The sequence below is a fragment of the Entelurus aequoreus genome, linkage group LG07 (assembly GCF_033978785.1).
Source record: "Entelurus aequoreus isolate RoL-2023_Sb linkage group LG07, RoL_Eaeq_v1.1, whole genome shotgun sequence".
Classification (NCBI taxonomy): Eukaryota; Metazoa; Chordata; class Actinopteri; order Syngnathiformes; family Syngnathidae; genus Entelurus; species Entelurus aequoreus.
The window spans coordinates 12,587,213-12,613,391 of NC_084737.1; the positions used below are offsets into that span (position 1 = coordinate 12,587,213).

General features: G+C 36.6%; 1 protein-coding gene across 1 annotated transcript in view; it reads left to right on the forward strand.

Annotated features, from left to right (window-relative positions):
- The window catches only part of oprl1 (opiate receptor-like 1), an 86,034-nt gene that overhangs the window by 38,013 nt on the left and 21,842 nt on the right, over nt 1-26,179 (forward strand). The window contains exons 3-5 of the mRNA XM_062052579.1: nt 18,075-18,162; nt 19,692-19,874; nt 21,120-21,210. Coding sequence (XP_061908563.1) covers nt 18,075-18,162; nt 19,692-19,874; nt 21,120-21,210 — 362 coding nt within the window. The remainder of the gene's footprint in view (nt 1-18,074; nt 18,163-19,691; nt 19,875-21,119; nt 21,211-26,179) is intronic.

Consider the following 26,179-nt stretch of genomic DNA (forward strand, 5'->3'; position numbering starts at 1 on the left):
ACTTATTCTTCTCTTCTTTGATGCTTTGCATTAGTTTTGGATGATACCACAAATTGAGGTATCGATCCGATACCAAGTAGTTACAGGATCATACATTGGTCATATTCAAAGTCCTTGTGTGTCCGGGTACGCATTTATTGAGTTTATAAACACTTTTAAAAAAGGAAAAATTATTTTGTGACGATAAAAAATGTCGATGTAGTATCGACTACTTGGTATCATTACAGTTGATGTCAGGTGTAGATCCACCCATTTGTTTACATTACATTAACTTGTGTTAGCGGTGACGCCGGTGAGCTATTGTCTCCTCCTACGGTGTGTAGTGAAGCATGTTTAGCTATTCCTCCTCCTCCAGTGATAATGCTACTTGTAAGAAACTCACTTTTTTTGTCGCCATGGAGGCAGGATTAGCCATGTCTTAAAGCACTTCTTCCTGAGGGCGTTTCACTGTTATAACTTCACCTTTATCTTTAGAGAGAGAGAGAGAGAGGGTGGAGTGCCCACATTGATGATCAGATGATCATCTGGAAAATATTTACTCCCTTCCATCCTTCCTTCCTTCCTTCCTTTTTCCTTCCTTCCCCCTGTTCTTCCTTTCTTATGTCTTTCTTTCCTTCCATCCCTCTTCCCTCTTTCCTTCCCTGCTTCCATTCCTCCCTCCCTTCCTTTCTTCCTTCTTTCCTTCCTTCCTTCCTTCCTTCCTTCCTTCCTTCCTTCCTTCCTTCCTTCCTTCTTTCCTTCCTTCCTTCTTTCCTTCCTTCCTTCCTTCCTTCCTTCCTTCCTTCCTTCCATCTTTACTGTTTTCCTACCTTCTTTTGTTAATTTGTTCCTTCCTTCCTTCCTTCCTTCCTTCCTTCCTTCCTTCCTTCCTTCCTTTCTTACTTCATTCCCTCTTTCCTTTCCTCCTTCCTTCCAGCATTACTTTTTCATTCCTTCTTTTGTTCATTCTTTCCTTTCTTTACTCCCTCCTTCGTCCTTTATTCCTTCCTGCTCTTATTCGTTCCTTCCTTCCTTTACTCCCTCCTTCCTTTCTTACTTCATTCCCTCTTTCCTTTCCTCCTTCCTTCCAGCATTATTTTTTCATTCCTTCTTTTGTTCATTCTTTCCTTCCTTTACTCCCTCCTTCCGTTCTTTATTCCTTCCTTCCTTCCTTCTTTCCTTCCTTCCTTCCTTCATTCCTCCCTTTCTTACTTATTTCCTTCCTTCCTTCCATCATCATTTTGTCCTTCCTTCTTTTGTTCATTCCTTCTTTCCTTCCTTTACTCCCTCCGTCCTTCCTTCCTTCCTTCCTTCCTTCCTTCCTTCCTTCCTTCCTTCCTTCCTTCCTTCCTTGCTTCCTTCCTTCCATCATTACTTTTCCCTTCTTTCTTTTGTTCGTTCCTTCCTTTTTTACTCCTTCCTTCCTTACTTCCTTCCCTCCTTCCTTCCTTCCTTTCTTCCTTCCTTCCTTCTTTTGTTCCTTCCTTCCTTCTTTTACTCCCTCCTTCCTTCCTTCCTTCCTTCGATCATTACTTTTTGCTTCCTTCTTTTGTTCCTTCCTTCCTTTACTCCCTCCTTTTTTCCTTCCTTCGATCATTACTTTTTCCTTCCTTCTTTTGTTTGTTCCTTCCTTCCTTCCTTTACTCATTCCTTCCTTCGTTCCTTCCTTCGATCATTACTTTTTCCTTCCTTCTTTTGTTTGTTCCTTCCTTCCTTCCTTTACTCATTCCTGCCTTCGTTCCTTCCTTCGTTGCTTCCTTTCTTCCTTCCTTCGATCATTACTTTTTCCTTCCTTATTTTGTTTGTTCCTTCCTTCTTTTATGTCCTCCTTTCCTTCTTTCCTTCCTTCCTTCCTTCCTTCCATCCTTCCTTCCTTCCTTTACTCCCTCCTTCTTTCCTTCCTTCGATCATTACTTTTTCCTTCCTTCTTTCGTTTGTTCCTTCCTTCCTTCCTTTACTCATTCCTTCCTTCGTTCCATCCTTCCATCATTACTTTTCCCTTCTTTCTCTTGTTCGTTCCTTCCTTCCTTTACTCCTTCCTTCCTTACTTCCTTCCCTCCTTCCTTCCTTCCTTCCTTCCTTTCTTCCTTCCTTCCTTCCTTTACTCCCTCCTTCCTTCCTTCCTTCCTTCGATCATTACTTTTTGCTTCCTTCTTTTGTTCCTTCCTTCCTTTACTCCCTCCTTCTTTCCTTCCTTCGATCATTACTTTTTCCTTCCTTCTTTTGTTTGTTCCTTCCTTCCTTCCTTTACTCATTCCTTCCTTCGTTCCTTCCTTCGTTGCTTCCTTTCTTCTTTCCTTCGATCATTACTTTTTCCTTCCTTATTTTGTTTCTCCTTCCTTCTTTTATGTCCTCCTTTCCTTCCTTCCTTCCTTTACTCCCTCCTTCCTTCCTTCCTTCCTTCGATCATTACTATTTGCTTCCTTCTTTTGTTCCTTCCTTCCTTTACTCCCTCCTTCTTTCCTTCCTTCGATCATTACTTTTTCCTTCCTTCTTTCGTTTGTTCCTTCCTTCCTTCCTTTACTCATTCCTTCCTTCTATGCTTCCTTTCTTTCTTCCTTTGATCATTACTTTTTCCTTCCTTCTTTTGTTTGTTCCTTCCTTCTTTTGTTTTCCTTTCCTTCCTTCCTTCCTTCCTTCCTTTCTTTCTTTAGTCCCACCTTCCTTCTTTCCTTCCTTCGATCATTACTTCTTCCTTTCTTTTTCGTTTGTTATTTCCTTCCTTTACTCCTTCTTTCCTTCGTTCCTTCTTTCGTTGCTTCCTTTCTTCCTTCCTTCGATCCTTACTTTTTACTTCCTTCTTTTATGTTCTCCTTTCCTTCCTTCCTTCCTTCCTTCCTTCCTTCCTTCCTTCCTTCCTTCCTTCCTTCCTTTCTTTCTTTAGTCCCACCTTCCTTCTTTCCTTCCTTCGATCATTACTTTTTCCTTTTTTTTTCGTTTATTTCCTTCCTTCCTTCGTTCCTTCCTTCGTTGCTCCGTTCCTTCCTTCGTTGCTTCGTTCCTTCGTTCATTACTTTTTACTTTCTTCTTTTATGTTCTCCTTTCCTTCCTTCTTTTCTTCCATCCTTCCTTCCTTCCTTCCTTCCTTCCTTTCTTTTACTTTTAGGCCAAAATGCGTCCGTTCTCCCTTTTCCGTCTCCACCCTGTGTCTGCTTGTAAGTACTCTGTGTGCGTGCGCTGCCGAACATGCTCCTCTGCTGGTAAAAAACAGCAACGTCACGACGTGACAGGTACTTTTCAAACAGGGTATAGTACCGTTTTTGATTCATCAGTACCGCGATACTATACTAGTACCGGTATACCCGAAGTCACAGTAAGTCAGATGTCCTGCTCTATGGCTATCGTCACACATTTCCTCTTTGCCACCCTTCTGTGACAGTAAAAAAGAAAAACAAAGCAGACTTGTGGAGGCAGGACTTGCAAACGTCACAGGTGATGATGTTTGACTTCTGGGGCAATGTTCGGTCGATTTTCAAATTCACGGCGGGGTGTCATCATCCGTCCTCATAAAATCAAGCACTTAGGCATGGAGACTGTCCCTACAAACATTTGTGAAAGAACAGGCCGCTCTCAGTGATTTCCAGCGTCTTCCAACATGACTGTGCACCAGTGCACAAAGCAAGGTCCATAAAGACATGGATGACAGGGTCTGGTGTGGATGAACTTGACTGGCCTGCACAGAGTCCTGACCTGAACCCGATAGAACACCTTTGGGATGAATTAGAACAGAGACTGAGAGCCAGGCTTTCTCCACCAACATCGGTGTGTGACCTCACCAATGCGCTTTTGGAAGGATGGTGGAAAATTCCTATAAACACACTCCGCAACCTTGTGGACAGCCTTCCCAGACGAGTTGATGATGAGTTGATGAGTTGATGATGTTGATGATGAGTTGATGAGTTGATGATGTTGATGATGAGTTGATGAGTTGATGATGAGTTGATGACAGAGTGTGGATGAACTTGACTGGCCTGCACAGAGTCCTGACCTGAACCCGATAGAACACATTTGGGATGAATTAGAACGGAGACTGAGAGCCAGGCCTTCTCCACCAACATCAGCGTTATGAGACACGACAAATATTTCGTGTTACAACAGTTAGTGTTAGTTACAGCGTTTGGTATTACAGGGTTTCGTGTTACGACGTTTCGTGTTACGACGTTTCGTGTTACGGCGATTTTTTGTTATGACGATTTGTGTTACGACGATTTGTGTTATGATGATTTGTGTTACGACATTTCGTGTTACGACGTTTCCTGTTACGACGTTTTGTGTTACGACGTTTCGTGTTACGACGTTTCGCGTTACAACAAATTTTATTGCGACAAATTTTATTACGATGATTTGTGTTATGATGATTTGTGTTACGACGTTTCGTGTTACGACGTTTCGTGTTACGACGTTTTGTGTTACGACGTTTCGTGTTACGACATTTCGTGTTATGACGTTTCGCGTTACGACAAATTTTATTACGACAAATTTTATTACGACGATTTGTGTTATGATGATTTGTGTTACGACGTTTCGTGTTACGACGTTTCGTGTTGCGACGTTTCGTGTTACGACGTTTCGTGTTAAGACGTTTCGTGTTACGACGTTTCGTGTTACGCCGATTTTTGTTATGACGATTTTTGTTACGACGATTTGTGTTATGATGATTTGTGTTACGACGTTTCGTGTTATGACGTTTCGTGTTACGACGTTTCGTGTTACGACGTTTTGTGTTACGACGTTTTGTGTTACGACGTTTCATGTTACGATGTTTTGTGTTACGATGTTTTGTGTTACGACGTTTCGCATTACAACAAATTTTATTACGACGATTTGTGTTATGATTTGTGTTACGACGTTTCGTGTTGCGACGTTTCGTGTTACGGCGATTTTTGTTGTGATGATTTTTGTTACGACGATTTGTGTTATGAATATTTGTGTTACGACGTTTCGTGTTACGACGTTTTGTGTTACGACGTTTCATGTTACGATGTTTTGTGTTACGATGTTTTGTGTTACGACGTTTCGCATTACAACAAATTTTATTACGACGATTTGTGTTATGATTTGTGTTACGACGTTTTGTGTTACGACGTTTCATGTTGCGACGTTTCGTGTTACGGCGATTTTTGTTGTGACGATTTTTGTTACGACGATTTGTGTTATGATGATTTGTGTTACGACGTTTCGTGTTACGACGTTTTGTGTTACGACGTTTTGTGTTACGACGTTTTGTGTTACGACGTTTTGTGTTACGACGTTTCGTGTTACGACGTATCGTGGTACGATGTTTCGTGTTACGACGTATCGTGGTACAACATTTCATGACACAACATTTTGTGTTACAAAGTTTCCTGTTACGACGTTTAGTGTTGCAATGTTTTGGCACTGACATAAATGATTAAAACTGCACAGAAATACATTGAAGTAGTTACGGGTGCATGCAGTAAAAGAATGCAAGGGTGTGTGTGTGTGTGTGTGTGTGTGTGTGTGTGTGTGTGTGTGTGTGTGTGTGTGTGTGTGTGTGTGTGTGTGTGTGTGTGTGTGTGTGTGTGTGTGTGTGTGTGTGTGTGTGTGTGTGTGTGTGTGTGTGTGTGTTGATTCACACTAACACTGATATAAGCTGTGAGAGGTGTCAGACGTCTCATCAGAAATTGGAGGCTTAGCGTGGTCTTCATGGACCCTTCAAGATGGCGACTGGAGGAGGAATCAACTTCAGCTTCCTAATCACCTTTTCTTCTTGTTTGATCCTCTAGTACTTCTTTAAAATGGGTGCTCTTTGTGTAGTACTACTTCACTATATATATATATATATATATATATATATATATATATATATATATATATATATATATATATATATATATATATATATATATATATATATATATATATATATATATATATATATTTCCACGTTTTATATATATATATATATACTGTATATAATAATATATTTACATATATGTATATATGTACAGTATATATACTGTATGTATATATGTATATATAGATACATATATATTTATATGTATCTATATATCTGTATATACATATATATATGTACGTATATCAGAAATTTCAAGCAGCTAAAATGCGTCAAACAAATGAGTAACATACAAGTAGAGTAAACATAGCATGTTTAAAAGATACAAAATATAGTAACACTATATAAATAGCAACATTGGTATGTTGCTATTTATATAGTGTTACATGCTAGATATTGTAACACAACATAGTGACATACAAACACAGTAAACAGTATGTTTACAAACATAATAATTATAGTATGTTATTACAGTATGTTTACAAATGTATTAATTATAGCCACATACTGAACATAGTAACCCACAAACATAGAATAGTAACATCAAATCATGGTAACATACTAACATATCGTTGCATTTTAGAAAGCCTCTCCATGATGTGATCCAGTTTGCGATTCATTTCCAAGTTTTGCTAACATTGAAGTCATGGTAGCGTCTTTAGTGAAGCTAATGTATACATTTTGCTAACATCGAATACAATTTATCGTCTTTAGTGAAGCTAATGTGTACGTTTTGCTATCATTAAAGTCAATTTATCGTCTTTAGTGAAGCTAATGTGTACGTTTTGCTATCATTAAAGTCAATTTATCGTCTTTAGTGAAGCTAATGTGTACGCTTTGCTATCATTAAAGTCAATGTATCGTCTTCAGTGAAGCTAATGTGTACGTTTTGCTATCATTAAAGTCAATCTATCATCTTCAGTGAAGCTAATGTGTACGTTTTGCTATCATTAAAGTCAATGTATCGTCTTCAGTGAAGCTAATGTGTACGTTTTGCTATCATTAAAGTCAATGTATCGTCTTCAGTGAAGCTAATGTGTACGTTTTGCTATCATTAAAGTCAATGTATCGTCTTCAGTGAAGCTAATGTGTACGTTTTGCTATCATTAAAGTCAATGTATCATCTTCAGTGAAGCTAATGTGTACGCTTTGCTATCATTAAAGTCAATTTATCGTCTTTAGTGAAGCTAATGCATACATTTGCTAACATTGAATACAATTGAGCGTATTTAGTGAAGTTAATGTATACGTTTTGCTAACATTGAAGTCAATTTATCGTCTTTAGTGAAGCTAATGTATATGTCTTGCTAACATTGAAGACAATTGAGTGTCTTTAGTGAAGCTAATGTATACCTTTTGCTAACATTGAAGTCAATTGAGCGTCTTTAGTGAAGCTAATGCATCCGTTTTGCTAACATTGAATACAATTGAGCGTCTTTAGTGAAGCTAATGTATACGTTTTGCTAATATTGAATACAATTGAGTGTATTTAGTGAAGCTAATGTATACGTTTTGCTAACATTGAATACAATTCAGCGTCTTTACTGAAGCTAATGCATCCGTGTTGCTAACATTGAAGACAATTGAGCGTATTTAGTGAAGCTAATGTATACGTTTTGCTAACATTGAAGACAATTGAGCGTATTTAGTGAAGCTAATGTATATGTTTTGCTAACATTGAATATATTTGAGCGTCTTTAGTGAAGCTAATGCATCCGTTTTGCTAACATTGAATACAGCTGAGCGTCTTTAGTTAAGCTAATGCATATGTTTTGCTAACATTAAAGTCAATGTATCGTCTTCAGTGAAGCTAATGTGTACGTTTTGCTATCATTAAAGTCAATTTATCGTCTTTAGTGAAGCTAATGCATACATTTGCTAACATTGAATACAATTGAGCGTCTTTAGTGAAGCTAATGTATACGTTTTGCTAATATTGAATACAATTGAGTGTATTTAGTGAAGCTAATGTATACGTTTTGCTAACATTGAATACAATTCAGCGTCTTTACTGAAGCTAATGCATCCGTGTTGCTAACATTGAAGACAATTGAGCGTATTTAGTGAAGCTAATGTATACGTTTTGCTAACATTGAAGTCAATGTATCGTCTTTAGTGAAGCTAATGCATATGTTTTGCTAACATTAAAGTCAATGTATCGTCTTCAGTGAAGCTAATGTGTACATTTTGCTATCATTAAAGTCAATTTATCGTCTTTAGTGAAGCTAATGCATCCGTTTTGCTAACATTGAATACAATTGAGCGTCTTTAGTGAAGCTAATGTATACGTTTTGCTAATATTGAATACAATTGAGTGTATTTAGTGAAGCTAATGTATACGTTTTGCTAACATTGAATACAATTCAGCGTCTTTACTGAAGCTAATGCATCCGTGTTGCTAACATTGAAGACAATTGAGCGTATTTAGTGAAGCTAATGTGTACGTTTTGCTATCATTAAAGTCAATTTATCGTCTTTAGTGAAGCTAATGCATACATTTGCTAACATTGAATACAATTGAGCGTATTTAGTGAAGTTAATGTATACGTTTTGCTAACATTGAAGTCAATTTATCGTCTTTAGTGAAGCTAATGTATATGTCTTGCTAACATTGAAGACAATTGAGTGTCTTTAGTGAAGCTAATGTATACCTTTTGCTAACATTGAAGTCAATTGAGCGTCTTTAGTGAAGCTAATGCATCCGTTTTGCTAACATTGAATACAATTGAGCGTCTTTAGTGAAGCTAATGTGTACGTTTTGCTATCATTAAAGTAAATTTATCGTCTTCAGTGAAGCTAATGTGTACGTTTTGCTATCATTAAAGTCAATTTATCGTCTTTAGTGAAGCTAATGTGTACGTTTTGCTATCATTAAAGTCAATGTATCGTCTTCAGTGAAGCTAATGTGTACGTTTTGCTATCATTAAAGTCAATTTATCGTCTTTAGTGAAGCTAATGTGTACGTTTTGCTATCATTAAAGTCAATGTATCGTCTTCAGTGAAGCTAATGTGTACGTTTTGCTATCATTAAAGTCAATTTATCGTCTTCAGTGAAGCTAATGTGTACGTTTTGCTATCATTAAAGTCAATTTATCGTCTTTAGTGAAGCTAATGCATACATTTGCTAACATTGAATACAATTGAGCGTATTTAGTGAAGTTAATGTATACGTTTTGCTAACATTGAAGTCAATTTATCGTCTTTAGTGAAGCTAATGTATATGTCTTGCTAACATTGAAGACAATTGAGTGTCTTTAGTGAAGCTAATGTATACCTTTTGCTAACATTGAAGTCAATTGAGCGTCTTTAGTGAAGCTAATGCATCCGTTTTGCTAACATTGAATGCAATTGAGCGTCTTTAGTGAAGCTAATGTATACGTTTTGCTAATATTGAATACAATTGAGTGTATTTAGTGAAGCTAATGTATACGTTTTGCTAACATTGAATACAATTCAGCGTCTTTACTGAAGCTAATGCATCCGTGTTGCTAACATTGAAGACAATTGAGCGTATTTAGTGAAGCTAATGTATACGTTTTGCTAACATTGAAGACAATTGAGCGTATTTAGTGAAGCTAATGTATATGTTTTGCTAACATTGAATATATTTGAGCGTCTTTAGTGAAGCTAATGCATCCGTTTTGCTAACATTGAATACAGCTGAGCGTCTTTAGTGAAGCTAATGCATATGTTTTGCTAACATTAAAGTCAATGTATCGTCTTCAGTGAAGCTAATGTGTACGTTTTGCTATCATTAAAGTCAATTTATCGTCTTTAGTGAAGCTAATGCATACATTTGCTAACATTGAATACAATTGAGCGTCTTTAGTGAAGCTAATGTATACGTTTTGCTAATATTGAATACAATTGAGTGTATTTAGTGAAGCTAATGTATACGTTTTGCTAACATTGAATACAATTCAGCGTCTTTACTGAAGCTAATGCATCCGTGTTGCTAACATTGAAGACAATTGAGCGTATTTAGTGAAGCTAATGTATACGTTTTGCTAACATTGAAGTCAATTTATCGTCTTTAGTGAAGCTAATGCATATGTTTTGCTAACATTAAAGTCAATGTATCGTCTTCAGTGAAGCTAATGTGTACGTTTTGCTATCATTAAAGTCAATTTATTGTCTTTAGTGAAGCTAATGCATCCGTTTTGCTAACATTGAATACAATTGAGCGTCTTTAGTGAAGCTAATGTATACGTTTTGCTAATATTGAATACAATTGAGTGTATTTAGTGAAGCTAATGTATACGTTTTGCTAACATTGAATACAATTCAGCGTCTTTACTGAAGCTAATGCATCCGTGTTGCTAACATTGAAGACAATTGAGCGTATTTAGTGAAGCTAATGTATACGTTTTGCTAACATTGAAGACAATTGAGCGTATTTAGTGAAGCTAATGTATATGTTTTGCTAACATTGAATATATTTGAGCGTCTTTAGTGAAGCTAATGCATCCGTTTTGCTAACATTGAATACAGCTGAGCGTCTTTAGTGAAGCTAATGCATATGTTTTGCTAACATTAAAGTCAATGTATCGTCTTCAGTGAAGCTAATGTGTACGTTTTGCTATCATTAAAGTCAATTTATCGTCTTTAGTGAAGCTAATGCATACATTTGCTAACACTGAATACAATTGAGCGTATCTAGTGAAGTTAATGTATATTTTTGCTAACATTGAAGTCAATTTATCGTCTTTAGTGAAGCTAATGTATATGTCTTGCTAACATTGAAGACAATTGAGTGTCTTTAGTGAAGCTAATGTATACCTTTTGCTAACATTGAAGTCAATTGAGCGTCTTTAGTGAAGCTAATGCATCCGTTTTGCTAACATTGAATACAATTGAGCGTCTTTAGTGAAGCTAATGTATACGTTTTGCTAATATTGAATATAATTGAGTGTATTTAGTAAAGCTAATGTATACGTTTTGCTAACATTGAATACAATTCAGCGTCTTTACTGAAGCTAATGCATCCGTTTTGCTAACATTGAATACAATTGAGCATCTTTAGTGAAGCTAATGTATACGTTTTGCTAACATTGAAGACAATTCAGCGTCTTTACTGAAGCTAATGCATACGTTTTGCTAACATTAAAGACAATTCAGCGTCTTTACTGAAGCTAATGCATCCGTTTTGCTAACATTGAATACAATTGAGCATCTTTAGTGAAGCTAATGTATACGTTTTGCTAACATTGAATACAATTCAGCGTCTTTACTGAAGCTAATGCATCCGTTTTGCTAACATTAAAGACAATTGAGCGTCTTTAGTGAAGCTAATGTATACGTTTTGCTAACATTGAATACAATTGAGCGTCTTCAGTGAAGCTAATGCATACGTGTTGCTAACATTGAAGACAATTGAGCGTATTTAGTGAAGCTAATGTATACGTTTTGCTAACATTGAAGACAATTGAGCGTATTTAGTGAAGCTAATGTATATGTTTTGCTAACATTGAATATATTTGAGCGTCTTTAGTGAAGCTAATGCATCCGTTTTGCTAACATTGAATACCATTGAGCGTCTTTAGTGAAGCTAATGCAAACGTTTTGCTAACATTGAATACAGTTGAGCGTCTTTACTGAAGCTAATGCATCCGTTTTGCTAACATTAAAGACAATTGAGCGTCTTTAGTGAAGCTAATGTATACGTTTTGCTAACATTGAATACAATTGAGCGTCTTCAGTGAAGCTAATGCATACGTGTTGCTAACATTGAAGACAATTGAGCGTATTTAGTGAAGCTAATGTATACGTTTGCTAACATTGAATACAATTGAGCGTCTTTAATTAAGCTAATGTATACGTTTTGCTAACATTAAAGTCAAATTATCGTCTTTAGTGAAGCTAATGCATACGTTTTGCTAACATTGAATACAATTGAGCGTCTTCAGTGAAGCTAATGTATACGTTTGCTAACATTGAATACAATTGAGCGTCTTTAATTAAGCTAATATATACGTTTTGCTAACATTAAAGTCAATTGAGCGTCTTTAGTGAAGCTAATGCATACGTTTTGCTAACATTGAAGACAATTGAGCGTATTTAGTGAAGCTAATGTATACGTTTGCTAACATTGAATACAATTGAGCGTCTTTAATTAAGCTAATATATACGTTTTGCTAACATTAAAGTCAATTGAGCGTCTTTAGTGAAGCTAATGTATACATTTTGCTAACATTGAATACAATTGAGCGTCTTTAATTAAGCTAATGTATACATTTTGCTAACATTGAAGACAATTACAGCGTCTTTAATTAAGCTAATGTATACGTTTTGCTAACATTAAAGTCAATTTATCATCTTTAGTGAAGCTAATGTATACGTTTGCTAACATTGGAAACAAGTTAGCGTCTTCAGTGAAGCTAATGCATACATTTTGCTAACATTGAAGACCATTTAGCATTAGCAATGTACCTAAAACATACCAAACACAGTTTGTTTTTTACTTGTAGTGTTATTGTGTGCCCTCATCGTACATGTTGTGTACATCTCAATCTATCTAGCATTGTCATTGAGCATTTTCGGACACTTTTACGTGTGGTGAGACCTGGACAACCGACCCTGGACACTCTGTGAGACCTCAAGCCGCCTCTTTGACACGGAAACATGTTGCGCTAATCCCGCCATCTGTGCACGGAAGCAAAAGACTGACGGCGGGTTGTGATCTTCACGACTCAAAACAGAAGAGCGCTCCTGAAATAGTGAAGGATCTTCGACAGAGTCCTGATCACCGGGTCCTGATAGAGGCCGCCCCACAGCGGTGTGTGGCCAGCGCCAGGAGGGAAACGGTGTGGACGAGTCGAGCTGGCGGCGGCGTGTTTTCCGAGGCTCGCTGCGGCGTGTGAATAATTCAAAGTGATGATGAATATTTGAGAGGCAGAAGCACGGCGGATGAAAGAGTCTTCACTTTCCTCTCATCCCGCTTCCTGCGTCCATCTTTGATGGAGAAGACGACGAGTCGACTTGAAGGAGGAACTTGGAGGTGGCGAAGGTGCAACAAGAGCGCTCCCGACCCATAGAGGATCTTTGACGCACGTCTTTGCAGTAGGGTTTTTCCACAAAGAGCACGGCGGTCTCGTCATATACAGGATCTTTGACGAGCATGTTTGCAGTAGATTCCGAAGAACAGCAGAGCACTCTGTTCACATAGAGGATCTTTGACAAGCAATTTTGTAGTAGATTCCTTAAAAGAAAAGAGCTCTCCTGTCATATAGAGGATCTTTGACGAGCATGTTTGCAGTAGATTCCTTAAAAGAGAAGAGTTCTCCTGTCATATAGAGGATCTTTGACAAGCATGTTTGCAGTAGATTCCAAAGAACAGCAGAGCACTCTGTTCACATGGAGGATCTTTGACAAGCATGTTTGCAGTAGATTCCTTATAAGAGAAGAGCTCTCCTGTCATATAGAGGATCTTTGACAAGCATTCTTGCAGTAGATTTCTAAAAACGGCCAAACGCTATTTTCACATAGAGGATCTTTGACAAGCATTTTTGCAGTAGATTCCTTAAAAGAGAAGAGTTCTCCTGTCATGTGGAGGATCTTTGACAAGAGTTCTTGCAATAGATGTCTAAAAACAGTCAAGTGCTGTTTTCACATGGAGGATCTTTGACAAGCATGTTTGCAGTAGATTCCTTATAAGAGAAGAGCTCTCCTGTCATATAGAGGATCTTTGACAGGCATTCTTGCAGTAGATTTCTAAAAACGGCCAAGTGCTATTTTAACATAGAGGATCTTTGACAAGCATTTTTGCAGTAGATTCATTAAAAAAGAAGTGTTCTCCTGTCATATAGAGGATCTTTGACAAGAGTTCTTGTGGTGGATTTCTAAAAACAGTCAAGTACTTTTTTCACATAGAGGATCTTTGACAAGCAATTTTGCAGTAGATTCCTTAAAAAAGAGTTCTCTGTCATATGGAGGATCTTTGACAAGAGTTCTTGTGGTAGATTTCTAAAAACAGTCAAGTGCTTTTTTCACATAGAGGATCTTTGACAAGCAATGTTGCAGTAGATTCCTTAAAAGAGAAGCGTTCTCCTGTCATATAGAGGATCTTTGACGAGCAATTTTGCAATAGATTCCTTAAAAGAGAAGAGCTCTCCTGTCATATAGAGGATCTTTGACAAGCATTCTTGCAGTAGATTTCTAAAAACAGCCCAGCGCTATTTTCACATAGAGGATCTTTGACAAGCAATTTTGCAGTAGATTCCTTAAAAGAGAAGAGTTCTCCTGTCATATGGAGGATCTTTGACAAGAGTTCTTGTGGTAGATTTCTAAAAACAGTCAAGTGCTTTTTTCACATAGAGGATCTTTGACAAGCAATGTTGCAGTAGATTCCTTAACAGAGAAGAGTTCTCCTGTCATATAGAAGATCTTTGACAAGCATTTTTGCAGTAGATTCCTTATAAAAGAAGAGCTCTCCTGTCATATAGAGGATCTTTGACAAGCATTCTTGCAGTAGATTTCTAAAAACGGCCAAGCGCTATTTTCACATAGAGGATCTTTGACAAGCATTTTTGCAGTAGACTCCTTAAAAGAGAAGAATTCTCCTGTCATATGGAGGATCTTTGACAAGAGTTCTTGTGGTAGATTTCTAAAAACAGTCAAGCGCTATTTTCACATGGAGGATCTTTGACAAGCATTTTTGCAGTAGATTCCTTAAAAGAGAAGAGTTCTCCTGTCATATAGAGGATCTTTGACAAGCATGTTTGCAGTAGATTCAGAAGAACAGCAGAGCACTCTGTTCACATGGAGGATCTTTGACAAGCATGTTTGCAGTAGATTCCTTAAAAGAGAAGAGTTCTCCTGTCATATAGAGGATCTTTGACAAGCATTTTTGCAGTAGATTCCTTATTTGAGAAGAGCTCTCCTGTCATATAGAGGATCTTTGACGAGCAATTTTGCAGTAGATTCCTTAAAAGAGAAGAGCTCTCCTGTCATATAGAGGATCTTTGACAAGCATGTTTGCAGTAGATTCCAAAGAACAACAGAGCACTCTGTTCACATGGAGGATCTTTGACAAGCATGTTTGCAGTAGATTCCTTATAAGAGAATAGCTCTCCTGTCATTTAGAGGATATTTGACAAGCATTCTTGCAGTAGATTTCTAAAAACGGCCAAGTGCTATTTTCACATAGAGGATCTTTGACAAGCATGTTTGCAGTAGATTCCTTAAAAGAGAACAGTTCTCCTGTTATATAGAGGATCTTTGACAAGACTTCTTGCAATAGATGTCTAAAAACAGTCAAGTGCTGTTTTCACATAGAGGATCTTTGACAAGCAATTTTGCAGTAGATTCCTTAAAAGAGAAGAGTTCTCCTGTCATATAGAGGATCTTTGACAAGCATTCTTGCAGTAGATTTCTAAAAACGGCCAAACGCTATTTTCACATAGAGGATCTTTGACAAGCATTTTTGCAGTAGATTCCTTAAAAGAGAAGAGTTCTCCTGTCATGTGGAGGATCTTTGACAAGAGTTCTTGCAATAGATGTCTAAAAACAGCCAAGTGCTGTTTTCACATAGAGGATCTTTGACAAGCAATTTTGCAGTAGATTCCAAAGAACAGCAGAGCACTCTGTTCACATGGAGGATCTTTGACAAGCATGTTTTCAGTAGATTCCTTATAAGAGAAGAGCTCTCCTGTCATATAGAGGATCTTTGACAAGCATTCTTGCAGTAGATTTCTAAAAACGGCCAAGCGCTATTTTCACATAGAGGATCTTTGACAAGCATTTTTGCAGTAGATTCATTAAAAGGGAAGAGTTCTCCTGTCATATGGAGGATCTTTGACAAGAGTTCTTGTGGTGGATTTCTAAAAACAGTCAAGTACTTTTTTCACATAGAGGATCTTTGACAAGCAATTTTGCAGTAGATTCCTTAAAAGAGAAGAGTTCTCCTGTCATATGGAGGATCTTTGACAAGAGTTCTTGTGGTAGATTTCTAAAAACAGTCAAGTGCTTTTTTTCACATAGAGGATCTTTGACAAGCAATTTTGCAGTAGATTCTTTAAAATGAAAGAGTTTTTCTCCCATATAGAGGATCTTTGACAAGCATTTTTGCAGTTGATTCCTTAAAAGAGAAGAGCTCTCCTGTCATATAGAGGATCTTTGACCATAGTTCTTACAATAGATGTCTAAAAACAGTCAAGTGCTTATTTCACATAGAGGATCTTTGACAAGCAATTCTGCAGTATATTCCTTAAAAGAGAAGAGCTCTCCTGTCATATAGAGGATCTTTAACCATCGTTCTTGCAGTAGATTTCTAAAAACAGTCAAGTGCTTTTTTCACATAGAGGATCTTTGACAAGCAATGTTGCCGTAGATTCCTTAAAAGAGAAGAATTCTCCTGTCATATAGAGGATCTTTGACAAGCGTTCTTGCAGTAGATTTTCAAAAACGGTCGAGTGCTCTTTTCACATAGAGGAACTTTGACAGGCATTTTTGTGGTAAATTCCTTAAAAGAGAAGAGCTTGCCTGTCATATAGAGGATCTTTGACAAGCATTCTTGCAGTAGATTTCTAGAAACGGTCGAGCACTTTTTTCACACAGAGGATCTTTGTCAAGCATTTTTGCAATATATTCCTAAAAAGAGAAGAGTTCGCCTGTCATATAGTGGATCTCTGACAAGCGTTCTTGCACTAGATTTCTAAAAAAAAAAAAAAGGTTGAGTACTCTTTTCACATAGAGGATCTTTGACAAGCCTTCTTGCAGTAGATTTCTAAAAACGTCCGAGCACTCTTTTCACAAAGATGACCTTTGACAAGCAATTTTGCAGTAATTTCCTTCAAAGAGAAGAGTTCTCCAGTAGTATAGAGCAGTGGTCCCCAACCACCGGGCCGCGGCCCGGTACCGGTCCATAGATCGATTGGTACCGGGCCGCCAAATTATTTATTTTTTTTTAAATTTTTGTATTAAATCAACATAAAAAACACAAGATACACTTACAATTAGTGCACCAACCCAAAAAACCTCCCTCCCCCATTCACACTCATTCACACAAAAGGGTTGTTTCTTTCTGTTATTAATATTCTGCTTCCTACATTATATATCAATATATATCAATACAGTCTGCAAGGGATACAGTCCGTAAGCACACATGATTGTATTTCTTAATGACAAAAAAACCAACCAAAAAAAACAAAACAAAAAAATACACCATGTGGCTTGGCATTGTCTCGCTGAAATAAGCAGGGGCGTCCATGATAACGTTGCTTGGATGGCTCCAAAACCTGGATGTACTTTTCAGCATTAATGGTGCCTTCACAGATGTGTAAGTTACCCATGTCTTGGGCACTAATACACCCCCATACCATCACACATGCTGGCTTTTCCACTTTGCGCCTAGAACAATCCGGATGGTTCTTTTCCTCTTTGTTCCGGAGGTCACGACATCCACAGTTTCCAAAAACTATTTGAAATGTGGACTGGTCAGACCACAGAACACTTTTCCACTTTGCATCGGTCCATCTTAGATGAGCTCGGGGCCCAGCGAAGCCGGCGACGTTTCCGGGTGTTGTTGATAAATGGCTTTGGCTTTGCATAGTAGAGTTTTAACTTGCACTTACAGATGTAGCGACCAACTGTAGTTACTGACAGTGGTTTTCGGAAGTGTTCCTGAGCCCGTGTGGTGATATCCTTTACACACTGATGTCGCTTTTTTGATGCAGTACCGCCTGAGGGATGGAAGCTCCGTAATATCATCGCTTACGTGCAGTGATTTCTCCAGATTCTCTGAACCTTTTGATGATATTACGGACCGTGGATGGTGAAATCCCTAAATTCCTTGCAATAGCTGGTTGAGAAATGTTGTTCTTAAACTATGTTTGTTGACAAAGTGGTGACCCTCGTCCCGTCCTTGTTTGGGAATGACTGAGCATTTCATGGAATCTACTTGTATACCCAATCATGGCACCCACCTGTTCCCAATCAGCCTCTTCACCTGTGGGATGTTCCAAATAAGTGTTTGATGAGCATTCCTCAACTTTCTCAGTCTTTTTTGCCACTCGTGCCAGCTTTTTTGAAACATGTCGCAGGCATTAAATATCTTGTCTTTGCAGTCTATTTAATTGAATATAAGTTGAAAAGGATTTGCAATATAATATGTGTGTATATTTCTACTGTTTACTGTACATGTGTGTGTGTGTGTGTGTGTGTGTGTGTGTGTGTGTGTGTGTGTGTGTGTGTGTGTGTGTGTGTGTGTGTGTGTGTGTGTGTGTGTGTGTGTGTGTGTGTGTGTGTGTGTGTGTGTGTGTGTGTGTGTGTGTCCCCACAGATACACCAAGATGAAGACGGCCACCAACATCTACATCTTCAACTTGGCTCTGGCCGACTCTTTGTTCCTCGCCACTTTACCTTTCCAGGTGAGATTGTTCAATCCTATATTCATTGATATTATTGAAATGATATGTCTCATACAGTGTATTATACATTCAAAATAATAGGGAGCGAAATTAATATATACAATTATTTCTGAACATAGACATGTAATGATATTATGAAAAAAAAAAAAAGTTACACTTATTTGTATTATTGATAAATAGTAATTGAGTATAATAATTAAAAAAATAATAAAGTATTGACATATAAAAATATATGTATTTATTTATATTATGTATGTTTTCCGTGAAAAATATTTTTTGTATAAATTTATAATACACGCATTTGTTTTTTTCCGGAGAGACTTTAGAGACATCTTTTGTCATCGTTATATAATTTGGATGTAGAAAATTGTTTTAAAAAAATGTTAAATACTGAGACCATTTTAGGTCCCCGCGGACTTTTAACACTCACCGAAATTTAAAATGAAAACCATGAAAATGGCCCCTGCTCTAACTCATCTGAAGAATGTGGTCACATGGTGCACAGGAAGTTGCATCATTTGCAATGTGACGTCATGTATTTTTGATGGTATCTATATCATTTGTGTCAAGAGAAGAAAGGAAAAAAAATTAAAGAAAAGGGGAAAAAATTAATTAATTAATTAAATAATACAAATAAAATATCCATTTTCTACCACTTGTCCCTTTTGGGGTCGCGGGGGGTGCTGGAGCCTATCTCAGCTGCATTCGGGCGGATGGCGGGGTACACCCTGGACAAGTCGCCACCTCATCACAGATAAATAAAATAAATAATACATTACAAATTTTAAAAAAAATACAAATTAAATTTAAAAAATGACAATAAAATTTGTAACACTAATTTTTATTTTTTTTTTATTTTTTTTTTAAATATTTATTTTAATACGTATGTTTATTTTAAATTAAGGTAATTAAGTTAACCATTAAGGTAATTAAGGTGACCATTAAATTATAATATTTATTTTTAAAAAAAATGTATTTAATACGTAATGTTAATATACGTATAAACATTTACAATTTAAATGTTTATGGGTTTTTTTTTGTTTTTTTATAAATAAAATAAATAATACAAATAAAAATACAAAAATGAAAATTTGTGTCAACATGAAATTAGCATAAATGCCGTCGGGGTATTTTGTCATGCATCCTATGATAATTATGTTACTTTCCGTCCTGTTAGTCAAATACGTCATCTTCAGCTTAGGAACTTTGCACAAAGTTGAAATCCACATTTTGAGTACATGAACATGTGTACTGTTGCATGATTAAATGGGAGTCATGTACTTATTGAAGTATTGCCAGTTCATCAGGTATGCTAATTGAAGTACTGATGCGAGTATTCCCATTAAAATGTGACGTTCGCTCGTCTTCTCTCCAAAGCTGCAAAGGCCGGGTGACGGTTTATGTTTGTAATTAATATGCAAATGAGGTCTAATCTGCATAACGATCAATTAACGGCATGATGGAAAGGTGGAACATTTTCACGCTCCGTGGAAGTCGCCTCATCACGATTGTTTGTGTTTGATTCCCAGGGCACCGACGTCTTTCTGGGCTTCTGGCCGTTTGGCAACGCTCTGTGCAAAGCAGTGGTGTCCATCGACTACTACAACATGTTCACTAGCACTTTCACGCTCACCGTCATGAGCATGGACCGCTACGTGGCCGTCTGTCACCCCGTCAAAGCTCTCGACATGAGGACGCCTCACAAGGCCAAAGTAAGACAACATGGCGGATACTACATGGTGTAAATATGGTTCATTATAGTACATTAGAAATAAATGTTGTAAATATTGTCAGGCCTGGCCCTAACCAATCTGTGTATATACTCACAAGAAACCGAATAGCTTTGTCTTTGACCTTTTTTTTTACTTAAAGAAAGCAAATTAACATATTATATGAGAATGTTATGTTATGATTATCTTTAACCGAATCACAGCAGTGCTCAAATTAAAAAAACAGCATTCCCTCTCATGTGATATTGCTTAATTAACATTAATGATGTGCACTTTAACAACTAGGCTTACAACTATACCTAATATATAAAGGGGTGGAAAAGTGACTATTACCTGCAGGGCAAACATTAGCTAACCAGAAGGCAATAACAATGTCAACAAAAAAACACCTGCTTAAAAGATCTAATACAAATGTCCCTGAGGAATGTAAGGTGGGAGTACTGTAATTACCTAACGTTACATTATTATTTTCCATAACAATTTAGCCCCCTCCACAATATTAACCCGACGTTAAAACAGAACTAGCTATTTATTGATTAGCAATTGCCGAATCATGTAGCATTAGCTTAATGCTAAAAAGCCAGGTTACTATCACATTCTGTAACAGACAAATCATTTCATGTAGGCTAACGTTACCTACCTGCTACCTCTGTCTTTTTCTCGTTTCTCCTCCTCTTCTTTTCCATTTTTTCTTCCCTGGGCACCTGACAGTTTTGGCCGTTTTGACATCTTGTGTTGATTTTTTGACGTGGTGACGTCCAAAAAGAGTCATGATACGGGAAGGGAGGGGGCGCACCGTAATGTTGTAACAAATAATATTTCTATTAAATAGGCTTTACTTTGCATTTTAATTAACGTGGGATTATTTTTTGTATTTAGAAATAATAGTACCAACTTTTATTTATTTTGAATTTTTTTCTCTAACATTTGTGGCACTGGCGTGGCGCCCCCTGATGGACGGCGCCCTTAGCATTTGCCTATACGGCCTATGCCACGGGCCGGCCCTGAATATTGTACATTATAGTACATTAAAAGTAAATGGTGTAAATATGGTACATTATCGTACATTAATCATGTTATCTGACTTTGCTCAAGACAAATGTTTTGGAAACAAAAAAGTTTAGAATGTTGAATGAGTAATGATACTAATATAGCAGTATATATATTTTAATATAGCAGTATATATATTTTAATATGGCAGTATAATAATGTGTCGCTGGTATCCAGGTGGTGAACATCTGCGTGTGGGTGTTGGCTTCAGCGTTCGGCGTTCCGGCCATGGTGATGGGAAACGTGGAGGAGGAACAAGAGCATAACAGTGAGTACCCCCGGTGCATACATATGTGTACTTTATATACTGTCAATGTCAGCTTATTGATATGCAAAACAATGCACGTGTATTTTTAATATCCACCACTGGAGAAGAAAGAAAATGTCAGGCAGCCATCTTCTGCGATACCAATCAACTTTTATTTTTTTTACAGCTTTTTATGGCACGGCAGCTTAATAATGGGATTCAATGCACATCAACTGAAGCATTTTAATATGCAACAGTAATGAGTTCTGTATGGAAAACAAGACATTAGAATGTAGAACAAACAACTACTGTAGTTTTGTGAAGTAATGTAATGCACAGCATCACCTTGGAGAGTGGACACCATCATAAAATAATGTGTGCCGTTTCCATATTATTTTAACGTCTTTGGTTCTCCATATTTTCATGGATAAATGTCAGCCGTTTCGATATTATTTTAAGGTCTTTAGTTTTCCATATTCTCATGGACAAATGTCTGCTGTTTCTATATTATTTTAACGTCTTTGGTTCTCCATATTTTCATGGATAAATGTCTGCCGTTTCGATATTATTTTAACGTCTTTGGTTCTCCATATTTTCATGGATAAATGTCTGCCATTTCGATATTCTTTTGACGTCTTTTCTTCTCCATATTTTCATTTATAAATGTCTGTCGTTTCGTCTTTGATTCTCCATATTTTCATGGATTAATGTCAGCCGTTTCAAAATGATTTTAACGTCTTTGATTCACCATATTTTCATGGATAAATGTGTGCCATTTCGATATCATTTTAATGTCTTTGGTTCTCCATATTTTCATGGATAAATGTCTGCCGTTTCGATATTATTTTAACGTCTTTGGTTCTCCATATTTTCATGGATAAATGTCTGCCATTTCGATATTCTTTTGACGTCTTTTCTTCTCCATATTTTCATTTATAAATGTCTGTCGTTTCGTCTTTGATTCTCCATATTTTCATGGATTAATGTCAGCCGTTTCAAAATGATTTTAACGTCTTTGATTCTCCATACTTTCATGGATAAATGTGTGCTGTTTCGATATCATTTTAACGTCTTTCGTTCTCCATATTTTCATTGATAAATGTCTGCCGTTTCGATATTATTTTAACGTCATTGGTTTTCCATATTTTCATGGATAAATGTCTGCCTTTCCATATTATTTTAAAGTCATTGGTTTTCCATATTTTCAAGGACAAATATCTGCCATTTCGATATTATTTTAACGTCTTTGGTTCTCCATATTTTCATGGATAAATTTATGGCGTTTCGACAGTTTTTCAACATCTTTGGTTCTCCATATTTTCATGGACAAATGTCTGCCGTTTCAATATTATTTTAACATCTTTGGTTCTCCATATTTTCACGGATAAATTTATGCCGATTCGATATTATTTTAACGTCTTTTGTTTTCCATATTTTCATAGAAAAATGTCTGTCGTTTCGATATTTCGTTAACGTCTTGGGTTGTCAATATTTCAATGGATAAAAATGTCTGCCATTTCGATATTATCTTAACGTCTTTGGTTCTCCATATTTTCATGGACAAATGTTTGCCGTTTCGATATTATTTTAACATCTTTGGTTCTCCATTGTGTCATACAAAAATGTCTGCCATTTCGATATTATTTTAACATCTTTGGTTCTCCATATTTTCATGGACAAATGTTTGCCGTTTCGATATTATTTTAACATCTTTGGTTCTCCATTTTGTCATACAAAAATGTCTGCCATTTCGATATTATTTTAAAATCTTTGGTTCTCCATATTTTCATGGACAAATGTCTGCCGTTTCGATATTATTTTAACATCTTTGATTCTCCATATTTTCATTGATAAATGTGTGCCGTTTCGATATTATTTTAACGTCTTTGGTTGTCCGTATTTTCATGGACAAATGTCTGCCGTTTCGATATTATTTTAACGTCTTTGGTCCTCCATATTTTCATGGATAAATGTCAGCTTTTTCAATATTATTTTAACATCTTTGGTTCTCCATATTTTTATGGACAAATATCTGCCATTTCGATATTATTTTAACATCTTTGGTTCTCCATATTTTCATGGACAAATTTCTGCCGTTTCGATATTATTTTAACATCTTTGATTCTCCATATTTTCATGGATAAATGTGTGCCGTTTCGATATTATTTTAACGTCTTTGGTTGTCCATATTTTTATGGACAAATGTCTACCGTTTCGATATTATTTTAACGTCTTTGGTCCTCCATATTTTCATGGATAAATGTCAGCTTTTTCAATATTATTTTAACGTCATTGGTTCTCCATATTTTCATGGACAAATATCTGCCATTTCGATATTATTTTAACATCTTTGGTTCTCCATATTTTCATGGACAAATTTCTGCCGTTTCGATATTATTTTAACATCTTTGATTCTCCATATTTTCATGGATAAATGTGTGCCGTTTCGATATTATTTTAACGTCTTTGGTTGTCCAAATTTTCGTGGACAAATGTCTGCCGTTTCGATATTATTTTAACGTCTTTGGTCCTCCCTATTTTCATGGATAAATGTCAGCTTTTTCAATATTATTTTAACGTCATTGGTTCTCCATATTTTCATGGATAAATGTATGCCGTTTCGATATTCTTTTAACATCTTTGGTCCTCCATATTTTCATGGATAAATGTCAGCTTTTTCAATATTATTTTAACGTCATTGGTTCTCCATATTTTCATGGACAAATATCTGCCATTTCGATATTATTTTAACATCTTTGGTTCTCCATATTTTCATGGACAAATGTCTGCATTTTTGATATTATTTTAACGTCCTTGGTTCTCCATATTTTCATGGATAAATGTATGCCATTTCAATATTATTTTAACATCTTTGGTTCGCCATATTTTCATGGACAAACGTCAGCCGTTTCTGTATTATTTTAACGTCTTTGGTTCTACATGTTTTTATGGATAAATGTCTGCCTTCTCGATATTATTTTAACGTCTTTGGTTCTCCATATTTTCATGGATAAATGTCAGCTTTTTCAATATTATTTTAACGTCTTTGGTTCTCCATATTTTCATGGACAAACGTCAGCCGGTTCTGTATTATTTTAACATCTTTGGTTCTACATATTTTCATGGATAAATGTCTGCCTTCTCGATATTATTTTAACGTCTTTGGTTCTCCATATTTTCATGGATAAATGCCCGCCATTTCGATATAATTTTAACGTCCTTGGCTATTCACTCCGTCTGCTTCAAGTATGGTGCAGACTAACTCATTTATGTTCTACGAGCTTTTACCTAATGCGAGCTGTTAGCTAATGCTAGCGAAAGAGTGACACGCCAGATGTTTTGGTCGGGTCTTCAATTACAGGGTGTTAGTAATAAAATAAAGAAGTGTTTTGCAGCCGTTATCTTTGTTTCCGTGCCATCTACAACAATGGCACTCTTTCCCTACATTTTTATTTGAACACTTTGCCCCTACCAGCTTAGGCCCGCCGTCGGCACGCAGTTTAAACGGGCGTGACATATCTAGTTATCTCTATGCCTAATAGCATAACGACGCTCCAGTGTGAGTACGCAAGTTGAAGTGGAACCGAAAGAAAGGAGGAATTTGCGGGCTGACAAACATTTCTTGTTCGAAAAAAGAGAAGAATGTAGATGTTATCTTGCACTTGGTGGAGGTAATAAACACAACAGTAACTTTGTCCAGAGATCTCCACGCGCCTTTCAAGGTTAGCCGGGTGGTTGTTGCCATGGCAACAGACATGGCCCAAGCCGCCTCTCGGACTCCACAGGCTCGGAAAAAGATTGCAAGCCACAACGTTTTTTTGTAATATTGATCCTGTTAGAGTTTAAAATATGCATTTTGGATGAAGTACGGCGTGGTGGCGCATGCCATCGATATCCTTCTCAATAGTGTAAGATCAGGTTGGTGTGGAACTTTCCTCATTCTGGAACAGGGGGCGCTCACACACACACACACACACACACGCGTATGGCAGCCCTCTCTAAGGACCAGATGAGAGACGCCTCTGGGGACGATGTTTAGATAACGTCAAGGCGCCAGTGTCAGGAGCAAGATAAACTAACATAAACTAGCTGCCCAAGTCATTGGATCACATGACATCTGGCAACAATAGGCACCGTTCACATTGGACTTCAATACAGAACACATTTCCGCTACCTGGGAATCTCCTTAAGGCCAGGGTCGGCAACCGAAAATGTCGAAAGAGCCCTATTGGACCAAAAATACCCCCCAAAAAAATCTGTATGGAGCCGCAAAAAATTAAAAGTCTTATATAAGTGTTATAATGAAGGCAGTACATGATGTAAGTGTCTATATTAGCCTACTATCAAAATGACTTCAAAAGTCTTATATAAGTGTTATAATGAAGGCAACACATGATGTAAGTGTCTATATTAGCGTACTATCAAAATGACTTTAAAATACTTATATAAGTGTTATAATGAAGGCAACACATGATGTAAGTGTCTATATTAGCCTACTATCAAAATGACTTTAAAATACTTATATAAGTGTTATAATGAAGGCAACACATCATGTAAGTGTCTATATTAGTCATATTAGCCTACTATCAAAATGACTTCAAAAGTCTTATATAAGTGTTATAATGAAGACAACACATGATGTAAGTGTCTATATTAGCTATATTAGCCTACTATCAAAATGACTTTAAAAGTCTTATATAAGTGTTATAATGAAGGCAACACATGATGTAAGTGTCTGTATTAGCTGTATTAGCCTACTATCAAAATGACTTTAAAAGTCTTATATAAGTGTTATAATGAAGGCAACACATAATGTAAGTGTCTATAATAGCTATACTAGCCTACTATCAACATTACTTTAAAAGTCATATATAAGTGTTATAATGAAGACAACACGTAATGTAAGTGTCTATATTAGCCTACTATCAAAATGGTTTTAAAGTCTTATATAAGTGTTATAATGAAGACTGCACATGATGTAAGTGTCTAT